This window comes from Plasmodium malariae (assembly GCF_900090045.1).
Source record: "Plasmodium malariae genome assembly, chromosome: 3".
Taxonomy (NCBI): Eukaryota; Apicomplexa; class Aconoidasida; order Haemosporida; family Plasmodiidae; genus Plasmodium; species Plasmodium malariae.
Window position 1 is genome coordinate 965,720 of NC_041777.1, and position 12,004 is coordinate 977,723.

At 30.2% G+C, this 12,004-nt stretch overlaps 3 protein-coding genes across 3 annotated transcripts; 2 read left to right on the forward strand and 1 right to left on the reverse strand.

Annotated features, from left to right (window-relative positions):
• Positions 1-896: 896 nt before the first annotated feature.
• PmUG01_03029500 (conserved Plasmodium protein, unknown function) lies at positions 897-2,285 on the reverse strand (the record flags this gene model as incomplete). The annotated part of the gene is made up of 1 exon (XM_029003036.1): positions 897-2,285. One exon carries the CDS (start codon positions 2,283-2,285, stop codon positions 897-899), a length of 1,389 nt encoding a protein of 462 aa, XP_028859509.1.
• A 1,376-nt stretch (positions 2,286-3,661) lies between these two features.
• PmUG01_03029600 (conserved Plasmodium protein, unknown function) lies at positions 3,662-5,582 on the forward strand (the record flags this gene model as incomplete). The annotated part of the gene is made up of 4 exons (XM_029003037.1): positions 3,662-4,001; positions 4,194-4,239; positions 4,716-4,778; positions 4,964-5,582. The coding sequence occupies 4 exons, from the start codon at positions 3,662-3,664 to the stop codon at positions 5,580-5,582; spliced, it is 1,068 nt and encodes a 355-aa protein (XP_028859510.1).
• Positions 5,583-8,715: 3,133 nt separating this feature from the next.
• On the forward strand, positions 8,716-10,959 carry PmUG01_03029700 (conserved Plasmodium protein, unknown function; the record flags this gene model as incomplete). Its single annotated transcript, XM_029003038.1, has 1 exon — positions 8,716-10,959. The coding sequence occupies one exon, from the start codon at positions 8,716-8,718 to the stop codon at positions 10,957-10,959; it is 2,244 nt and encodes a 747-aa protein (XP_028859511.1).
• Positions 10,960-12,004: the final 1,045 nt, after the last annotated feature.

The window sequence follows — 12,004 nt, forward strand, 5'->3', positions numbered from 1 at the left end:
TGCACATGTACTCCATTTTCTACTTCTACTCCATTTTCTACTTCTACTTCATTTTCTACTTCTACTTCATTTTCTACTTCTACTTCATTTTCTACTTCTACTTCTTTTTCCACTTCTACTTCTTTTTCTACTTCTACTTCATTTTCAACTTCTACTTCAACTTGAATCATCATGTGCTCTTATTTTTATATTTATGGGAGAAAACTGACAGATGGTGTGTTCATATGGTGTAGGATAAAAAATAGAAAAAGATAGATGAAAAGAAATAATTAATAGATATCACTCCTTTTACGTTTGAAATAAACTGCAATATATTTTTTATACATGTGTTTTTCTAATAATTATATGCAAAACATCAACATATATGTTGATGACTATCTTTGCATAGAGAATGTTATAAGTACACAATTGTTCAGAATTTTCAGCTTGAGGAATTAAGTATGTAAAGAAGTCCTTATCGTATTCCATTCATTGTGATACTTCGAAAGAGTTTTAAAAGGGATTATTCTATCCCTTGAAATATTTTCTCAATGATATTTCCCTTCCTTATAAGGTGCATTTTACTGTACATTTTGGTTACTCCATTCTACTGGCAAAAGTGTAGTGGCTTGAATATAATGATATTGTGTAATAATAAATCATTTTTTTCGTCAAAATATATTATGCTAAATTGAATAACTTTTCGAGTTGTAATGAGGGGAAAGAATGAGTAGAGATAGGTTTACTCTGTGCATTATATAATGTGCATAATGCGCATATACGCATATACGCATACTTCGAAAAGGTATATAAAACTTATCGATCATATAGTTAACGTTTTAAAAGCTATGTTACCATGCTGCTAACAGGTGAGAAGCCCCTTTTTTGTTTTATTTGAACATTATGCCATTATGCCGCTATGCCGCTATGCTGCTTAACCCACTTGAGGAAGAGACCAGCAGATGCCCAGTCAACCCCTCCTTTGTAAACTGCATAAGTGTGTGCTTTATTGCCGATTCCAAGGCGTTACAATTGGGTGCGTCTAGGATCTCTTTATATTTACTGAACATTTTAGAAGTAGATCTGCATTTATTTTTTCTTTTTTCTAAGTGGTCATTATCCTTCTTTGTTTTTTTTTCATTTGTACACAAAACTTCTTCAAGCTTGTCTAAAAATAATTTGTTCAATCTGGCATAAAGTAAGGGTTTATAATAAGAGGATAATTTATGTTTTTGAGATGACATAGACTCTATTAATTTATCCCAATGGAATATATCAACTTGTTGAAATAGATTATTTTTATTAATTATAACATTAAATAAATATTCATTATCTAGGGTAAAAGACATATGTAGTAAATATTGAGATATCACAGAATTCTGTTTAAATACTTTTTGACCAAATATATGAACTAAATTAGAAAAATAAAATAAAGATTTTCCAATAAATTTAATTATTTCATTGCCCATTAAATTATTTGAAAGTATTTTACTAACTAATTTTCTGGAATTTGCGGGGTTTTTTAAATCCCACTTTTTTACCTGACCATAGTCAGAATAAAAAATTTTAAAAAGAGTATGAATAGTTATATTGTACAAATAGGGAAAAGATAATTTCGAAATTTCATCTTTAATAACATCTTCAGAATATTTTTTTAATGAAACATTTGTACTGATCATTTTTATAAAAAATAATAGAGCCCTCATATTTCGTAATTCTTCATTTAATTGTGCTTGCACATTTTTGGACATTGGCATTATGAATGCTTTTTCGAGAAGAAATAATGAGTTCTTTTTTTCGTAATTACTGCCATGTTTGATTAACAGAGGTACATATTTTATTTTTCTTTGTAGAAGAAGCAATGATGGGGAATCCTTAGCATATATAAGATCTTTTATACCTTGTTGCTTATTTACTTTTGTACACTCTTTTAATATAGGTTCATACGGATAGAATCTGCATTTGTCATCGTACTTTACTGTGTCTCTAGTGTTGTAAGGAAAATTTTTTTTTTTTTTTTTTTCTTCATTTTTTTTTTCTATGTTATCGTCTATATATAAATAATCTGTAATGAGAGAAGTAAAAATAGACTCATGGAATTTTTTCATAAATAATACTATAGCCATATCTAGAGCTGTCCTATTACATTTATCCCTTACAAAGGCGGAAGAGCCTTTTCTCACTTCAGCTAAGGCTGTTACTACATCTTTTCTTTTCAAATAATAATGAATAGAATGATTCCTTCTGTAAATCTTTTCTAATTTGAACAGTTTACTGTTAAATGATGCATTATTTGACGGCACCATTTCGCCTTCCTCTTTCTCCCGATGAATTGGCTGAATTTGATGAAGAGTTTATTTCCCGTGTAATCATGCACATGTATATGTGTTTGCGACTATATAGGTATTTTTTTTTAACGTTCAGAAAAAATTAACAAATTGGATAAAGGAGAACAAATGAGGTACACAATTAAAGGTAAAGATATGTGATACAAATTCTTTTTTTAAAATAGAAAAAAAAAAAAAAAAAAAAATTCAAGTTAAAAAAAGTATTTATATATTGATATGCAAAAGTGTAAACTGCTTTCAATTTTTGTAAATATATGTACATATTTCTTTAAAAGACACTTCACAAAAAAAAAAAAAAAAAAAATTAAGGTGACAAGATGAAGTGAGATGAAACTAGTTAATGTGTAGTAACAGATTCCTTTCTTTCCTTTCTGTAATTATGACAGTGTTAATATTTTCGCGAAATGATCCTTTATCATCAACTGTTACAAAAGTGGAAGTAATTTTTTTTTTTTTTTTTTTTAACTAAATTCGTTCATTATTTCCCCATATTTTGACAAGGAAAAGTGGGAAAAAAAAAAAAAAAATTGAAAAAATAAAGAAATTTGGATAGTGGACATACTTTTACCTCCTACCTCTTTTATTTATAGTATCAAAAGAATTGAAGTTTTATGGTTCTCAAAAAAAGGGTAAGATGTGTGTGTATTTTCCCTTTTCGGGGGGTACTAACATGTAGGAGTAACGGTGTAGATACACCTTAATGCTGTCTGTGTGTTGCATGCGCTATGTATGCGTTATGTATGCGTTATGTATGCGTTATGTACGCATTATGTATGCATTATGTATGCATTATGTATGCATTATGTATGCATTTTGTATATTTTCTGTATCCTTTTTGTATGTTTTTTGTTTTTTTTTTTTTTTTTTTTTTTTGCCTTTTCACCATTAGCACTCATTTGCACATCGAGCAAGAAGGTAGTCCCTCATTCCATATGCACTTGTTCAGGTTATGAAAAAAAAAAAAGAAAAAGAAAAAGAAATATCGGTAGTAGAATAAACATTAGGGCTTAAGCCTCTCCAAACCACAGAAAAGAATTATGCTGTTATTGATTATGTCTCTAATTGATAATCTTCACATAGGATTACGATAAATAAATTTTTTTTTTTTTTTATAAACTGTGAATAATATGTATAAAGTGTATCCGTTAAATGTATAAGCTTTTATAACACAAAGTTCTTATGACTACTATGTGCCCTTGTAGAATTGATATTTTGTTTGTTCGACAGTAGTTTTTTTCACTTATTTTATTTTATTCTATTCTATTTCATTTTATTTTTATTTTTATTTTATTTTTTTTTTTCCATACATTGCAACTTGTATGAACTAGTAAAAAATGATACGAAAAATTCGAACCATTTTTTTTTTCTTTTTTTTTGCAAACATAAAATTAGCAAAATTTGAAAAATCCCTATTTAATTACTTAAGTGAAATATCTTTTTCTGAATCGTTTGAAAACTTGTTTGAGAAATGTCTTCAAATACCAAATACACTTTGCTTAGGGGGCACTACAACAGTTATAAGTCCTCCTAGTGTTCATAAGGGACTGATAGCCCACTGGACTTTTGACGATGTGTATGCACTTGACTCTAGCTCAAACAACAATCATATGCACAAACTTATAAGACCTGCTCCCAGCTTCAATGGTCGCGGTCATAGCGGGGCCTTTATAGGAGGTATCCACCAGTGTGCACTCTGAAAAGGGGAAGTATGCTGCCTACGTGTGCCCATGCGAAAAGGCGAATATACGAACATATGTACATAAGAACATATGTACATACGAACATATTTCTACGCCTGTACCTTTATAGACATATCTATATGAATATTCTTCTTCGTCACACCCTTTTGCTTATTTTCCTTTGTAGATATGGCGGGATTTGTCCCTGCTGGTGATGCACTAAAAACGGTTCAGTTCACCATGTGTGTTTAACGCAGAGCAGCGCATGCATAAACTTACATGCACACATATACACAAACACATAAATAGATAAATAGATAAATAGATAGATAAATAGATAGATAAATAAATAAATAGATAAATAGATAAATAGATAAATAGATAGATAAATAAATGTACATATATGTATATACATTTATATTTATATATGTATGTGTATTTTTACATGAGTAAAAATACTCAAAGTTGCTTTTTTTCTTTTTTTTTTGCCTGAACAGTGCATAATTTTTGCACTATCCTTTTTGCGTACTTTTTAATGGGAAAATATGCAAAAAGTTACATTTCAACATAATCATTTTTTTGTTATCGGTTTTGATAAACAGCTATTTTACCTGACACGTATATTTTTACAAACATGTAGAATGAAATATTTTCCTCGTTTTTCACTTTTTTTTTTTTTTTTTTTTTTTCTCATGTTAAAAAAATGTAGAGTATTCTGGATATACCTGCTGGAAAGGTCAACAAATTACTTTCGTAACGTAATTTCACAAATGTAATGATAAGAAAATATTTCGTTTCAATTTGCATGTGTCTCTGTGTATGCTTGTCAGCATATGGGTAGGATATGTGCGTTTCAGGGTATACATATACATATGTTTATGTACACACATATATGTTTGTGCGTGTGTGCAAACATTATAATGAGCTTTTTTTTTTTTTTGTCTCTCTAACTGGCAGAGATAAGGGGGAGGAAAAAATCGCAGTCCTACTGCACCCCCACATTACTAAACTATCAGTACGAGTAACAGGCGAAAACAATTCGAACGAAGGACTATCATCTATGGGATATATCCCTCTAAGAAGGTGGACAAATATTGCTATAAGATTAAACGAAGAGGAAATAGAAATATATATTAATGGCGTATATGATAATTCTGTTTATTTAAAAAATAGAGTTACTGAAAAAGGAGGAGATATAAATATAGGTAAGAATAAGAATTATTCAAGTTTTAATGGTTATTTAGATGAAATATATTTTTATAATAGAAGTCTGCACAAATCAGAAATCAAATCATTTTCTATACCTAGTATAACAGGTATATATGACACAGATTTTGTGTATGTAGGTAATTATAGTTGTAATTATATGACAGCTAAAAGTAAGGATCTATGTAAAGAAAATTATAAATTATGTACTTTATTTGATTTATATAATGGTGCTATTCATTATGCTAGAGTTAATGGAATTTTAACAGAAACAGCCAACTTGTGGACATCCGACGATACAGAAAACTCGTTTGAAAAAGAAGAGAAACGAATTGCTCTCTGTTGTAAAATATATGATTATGCTGATTAGACAAAGCACAAGATAAAGGTGAGAGGAGGGGGAGGGGGAAATGAAGAGAAGGAGAACATGCCATGTTATCATGTGTTATGAAGGAATTAATTGAGGAGTTTAAAACGTTATAAGGATATGATATATATATATATATATATATATATGAAAGAAGCCAAACAAGAGGAAGGAGCAAAAGGTGGAGAACAATAAAAGATACACCTTCAACCAAGCAGCAATTTTGATGATGAGAAAAAGGTTTTCATTACTACATCTTCGGTTAGCGTATTTCTAATGGATTCTTATAAGTTCAAGGCTTAAGTCCATACAATATCCACATATGCATGTACACTTACAGATGCGCATCATACACTGCACAAATGCTTATGCACCTCTATTCATTTCATCGAAAGCCCTTTTTTTCCAGCACACCCGTTACGTGGAAGTTGTTCCTAATTTTTCGCATTTTTGGTTGTGTTCTTTCGCGTTCATAATTTTTCGAAACTTTTCCCAATTTTACATAATTTCTCGCAATTTTGAGCAATTGTTTTTTCTCCCTTATGAAAGGGATATTGTTTCGTATCGAAGGAACACATTCTGTTTGAACTTATTTGAAGCACGATATAAATAGTGCTGTTTTAAGGAAAATAAAAAAATAAATAAGAAATAGCGAAAAGAATTTTTTCAACTTTAAATTTTTTAAAAGTGTCAATATTTATACTTTCAACAGCATAAAAATGCATCATTTAAAATGGTATTGCATTTAGGTATGTATGCACATACTTATGAGTACCAGATAGTATATCTTCTTTTATAAATTAAAGAGTAGGTTCCTGCTTTACAGGCCCCCATAGAGTAGTTTATAATTCGTTCTGAGTTGTATTTAAAGACAGGAAAGAAAAGACCCCCTTCGCTCTTGTCGCACTTTTTGCTGTTTTTACAGCGGCCTGCAAGTCGTGTTAAATTTGTTTTAATATTACATATTCAGATTTTATTCAATATAATTTAGTGCGACATAATTTTGTGCGACATAATTTTGTGCGATATAATTTTGTTCGATATAACTTTGTTCTATATAATTTTGTTCGATATAATTTTGTTCGATATAATTTTGTTCGATATAATTTTGTTCGATATAGTTTTGTTCGATATAACTTTGTTCGATATAATTTTGTTCGATATAATTTTATTGAATATAATTTTATTCATTTCATTTCAATTTAATTCAATTCAGTTCAATTTAATTCAATTTAATTCAATTCAGTACAATTCAATTCAGTTCAATTCAATTCAATTCAATTCAATTTATTTTTTTATTTTTATTTTTATTTTTTTTCCGTGGTACAACAGATAAGAATATTTCTCAACGTACTGTGAGTTGCCTTCCTCCTGTTCTGTTGGCCCTTATATTGCTACCTTTATAATAACGAGTATTTAAGAATAGGAAAGTACAAGCATAACATGTAGTTACATACGTATGCATATGTCTATATGCTTGTATCTTTATATGTGTATGTGAAGGATGTGTGCATGTATAATTTTGTGTACATGTTACAATAAGAGAAAATGTTATAAGGCAGAGTTTTGCCATGTTACGCCTGTGTATACATTTTCGTTTTCGTTTTCGTTTTCGTTTTCATTTTTATTTTCATTTTCGTTTTCGTTTTCATTTTTATTTTCATTTTCGTTTTCATTTTCGTTTTCATTTTCTTATTACACACCATTCATTTGTTATATATGAAGCATGCACATAATATAACACAATTTCAACATCGTAATTTGAAAGGAAAATTTTAATTCTTGTTTCTCTTGTTTTGCTGAAATGATTGAGTCATGGAAAGACAAGCGAATGGTAAAGGAACATGTGTTGTTTAAGCCTTTTTTTTTTATTTTATTTTATTTTTCTTTTTTTATTTTATTTATTTTTCTTTTTTTATTTTTCTTTTTTTATTTTTCTTTTTTTATTTTTCCCTCTTTCTCATTTACTCATTTTTTGTTTATATCTTTTTATTTTATTTTTTTTTTTCCCACCTTTTTAAACAATGTACATTCAGTTTTACGCTTAAGCATTTTTTATCCCATATGTTACATGAAAAAAGTTTAATCATTTTTTAAATGTTTCTCTGGTTACACGTGTCTTCATATGGTAAATTTTCATGCGTCCATTTTGTCAAAATTTTCAGTATATTTTTTTTGTGCAGCTTAAATAAAACAAAATAAAAAGAAGAAAAAAAGAAAAAAGGAACATTATTTTTAATGATCCCTACGGTACACCATAATTAAAAAACGACACTGAGTCATGTGATTACTTTTTTTTTAAGTTAACTTCTGAGCTTTTTCGACAGACATATAAACAAACGAGCAAACAGATAAAGAAGAGTTAAAAAAAGTTTATTCTTTTGTCCATTCATTTGTCCATTCATTTGTCCATTCTTTTGTCCATTCATTTGTCCATTCTTTTGTCCATTCATTTGTCCATTCTTTTGTCCATTCATTTGTCCATTCTTTTGTCCATTCATTTGTCCATTCTTTTGTCCATTCATTTGTCCATTCATTTATCCATTCTTTTATCAATTTGCTTCTTTATTGGGTTTTTTTATTTATTTTTTTTTTTCCCCATAACTATCAGTACCTCGATACGTGCTGTTTTCCATTTTATCCCCTTATATGTATACTCTGTGTGTACATTTTTTTTTTTTTTGTTTTGGTGAAGTCAACAACATTTAATTAGTAACAGTCTGAGAAGATTTTGTTTTTGTTCTTATTTTTGTTCTAATTTTTGTTCTTATTTTTTTATTATTTTTGATCTTACTTTTTTATTATTTTTGTTCTTACTTTTGTTATTTCTGTTTTAATCTGTTTTGCATTAACGCGTACATGTAGGTACACGTGTGCACAAAAGAGTGTGTAACAGTTATAGGCCCCCCCCCCTGCTAACAAATTAAAACAATCGAAATTGTTGATCAGTATATACAATCTAAATAGTTTATTATATTAATAAAACAGTACTGACGAGAACACGTGATTTTTGACTTTCTAACACTTAAGTAGAGTGTGTAATAGAATAATTAATATTTTGAAAAGGCGAACGACTACGTAGTGAGGTCTACCTTAGCACACAAGTATAATAAGTGTGACCTAGCATTTAAAAGTAATGAGTGAAAAAAGAATCATGAAGGAGGATATTAATATGGATAATAATAAGGGTAATAATAAGGATATTAATATGGATAATAATAAGGGTAATAATAAGGATATTAATATGGATAATAATAAGGGTAATAATGAGGATATTAATATGGATAATAATGAGGATAATAACAAGGATAATAATGAGGATAATAATGAGGATAATAACAAGGATAATAATGAGGATAATAATGAGGATAATAACAAGGATAATAATGAGGATAATAATGAGGATAATAACAAGGATAATAATGAGGATAATAATGAGGATAATAATGAGGAGTTCATTAACTCAGAGGACATAATAAGAGAAGGGACGTTTTCACATAATAAGAATGAAAATCAGAGAGGAATAGAGAAAATGGTTTCAATGGATTCACTTGAAAATATTTCTCCATCCAAGCATCAAAATAATAATCAAGACAACAACTCTAAAATGTTGGAAGAAATGGCAGGTGGTTCTACTACGCTATATAGCGATGTAACTATAGGACCAACTCAACGTGAAATAACAGATGGAAATAATTTGCTTTTAAAAAGTAATGGCTTAAAAAGTGGTATGTCTAAAATAGATATGTCAGGTGTATATGGGTCCACACAATCAAAAGCAGTAGCAAACGTAGCAGCAAACGTAGCAGCAAACGTAGCAGATGAAGCAGTAGCAAACGTAGCAGATGAAGCAACCCCCCTAGGTGATAACGCATCACTTGAAGAAAACACAGAACATGTAACAGTCGATCGGAGCAAAAGTGGTTACACTTACGAACATCCCAGTGGAAAAAGCGCTTTGAAGAAGAATTCCTATTTAAGCATGGAGGAAAAAGTAGAAGAAATCATATGCAATGATAAGAAAAAAATAAAGACGTCATATGAGGAAAGGAAACAGGAGGGGGAAGCACACAAAACGGATGGCGTAGATGATGACAAAGTGAAGGATGACAAAGTGAAGGATGACAAAGTGAAGGATGACAAAGTGAAGGATGACAAAGTGAAGGATGACAGAGTGAAGGATGAAAGAGTGAAGGATGAAAGAGTACAGGGAAAAGGCAGTTCGGACATAAATTGCACCAACAACGAATATAATGAAAAAAGGGTAAAGAGCAGTTTAAGTAGTAGTGAAGACGTACAAGAAGGAGATGGTGATAGTGCTCCTCCTTTAAATAAATTTAATTCTACTTCTACTGAGATGCCATCCAATAATGAACTGCTAGGTAGAACATATTCGAATAAGAATATAAAATTTTTTCAAAAAGAAGAAAAAATAGATAATTGTGTTGATGAGATAAACTATAGGACAAGTAAAAGCAAAGCACATGACCAAGGCAAGGAAAAAAGGGATATGAATAATAATAGGATATATAAAACTCCACAAAAAATAAAAAATATAGATGAATTCTTAACGGAAAAAAGAAGTAATCAAGGAGTAACTGTCTTTGTAGGGGAAAAAATACAAAAGGTTAAAGCTGATTTTAAATATGGTGAAGATGTACCTGTTAAAACTCATAGTCGAACAATATATGAATCACAGTATAGTGAGGAATATAGGTACCATGAATTACATGGTGAAAGAATCATTGAAAAGAAGAATGAGAAAACTGTTTTTATAGCACAAAGATGTGAAAGAAGTAATGCAGATGCACGTGCGGGGGAAGCGCTAATTAAAAAGAAACCAGAAAAAATTGTTTTCGAAGCACAAAGATGTGAAAGAAGTAATGCAGATGCAAGAGCAGGGGAAGAACTAGTTAAGAAAATTCCAGAAAAAAGCATTTTCGAAGCACAAAGATGTGAAAGAAGTAATGCAGATGCACGAGCGGGGGAAGCAATAGTTAAGAAAACTCCAGAAAAAGCCGTTTTCGAAGCACAAAGATGTGAAAGAAGTAATGCAGATGCAAGAGCAGGGGAAGAATTAGTTAAGAAAATTCCAGAAAAAAGCATTTTCGAAGCACAAAGGTGTGAAAGAAGTAATGCAGATGCACGGGCTGGAGAAAACATAAAGGAAAAAGGTAATGGCATGTATGTATTCGAATCGCAAGGTAGTATTAGCAGTACTGCTGATGTAAGATCATGTGAAAAATTAGAAGAAAAAAACAATGAAAAGGTAATATATGAAGCCCAAAAATGTAAAGAAAGTATTGCAGATTTTAGATCTTCAGATAAGATAAAAGAAGTCATGAAAAGAAACTTGTCCGATGAGTGTCACACCATCTAGGAGTGAGAAAGACTCCTTGTGAGTACTCGCGGAATGATTCTTCTCTATTATTTCTTGTTACTATTTTTTTACGATTGTTTTTTTTTTTTTTGGTTCGTTTTTTTTTAATTGTCGATTTTTTTTTTTTTTTTTTTTTTTTTATTATTAATGCAATTTTTAAACTCGGTCTGTTCTAATTTAAAATGTACGGTATAGCGAACAAACGAGAAAATTTTGAATTTATGCTTTTATAATAATGACAATAGTGATAGTGCTAGTAGTAGCAGCAGTAGTAGCAGCAGTAGTAGTAGCAGTAGCAGCAGCAGTAGCAGTAGCAGTAGCAGTAGCAGCAGCAGTAGTAGCAGCAGTAGCAGTAGTAGCAGCAGTAGCAGTAGTAGCAGCAGTAGCAGCAGTAGCAGTAGTAGCAGCAGTAGCAGCAGTAGCAGTAGTAGCAGCAGTAGCAGCAGTAGTAGTAATGGTAATACTACGAATTGTGATAACTCCAACTGTTAAAATAATAGGAATAATAAAATGTTATTACCAAAAAAAGGATGAGGGCACGGGTTGACGAAACGGGGGGACGACAAAAAAAAAAAAAATAAAAAATGCGAAATGGTACCGACAAATAGTAAAGAAATTCGGTTTATACTTTTATTAAGGATGAAGCGCATATACGTTTGGCGGCTTTTACATACACATACATAAACATATATATAATTTTTTTTTTTATCCTTGTGGTGGGGCATACACGGGAATGCACTTTAAATGTCAGTGTTTATAATTACGTGTTTCACGTTTATAGTTTTACTTTTTAAAATGGAAGCATGAAACGGAAGATACAATTGCACTTATTTTTTTGAAAAAAAAAAAAAAAAAAAAAAAGAAGGTGCCCTTAGAAAAACTGAAAGAGATAAACAAGGATACCATTCTTCTATTTGTATCTCAAATAAAAAACGAAATATATGCATCTTATATTATACTTGGGCATATAGTACCTACCCCCTTGGAGCAACAGTCGTGTAACTGTTGTCAAATTAGAAAGACTCATTTCTCTTTATGCTTAATA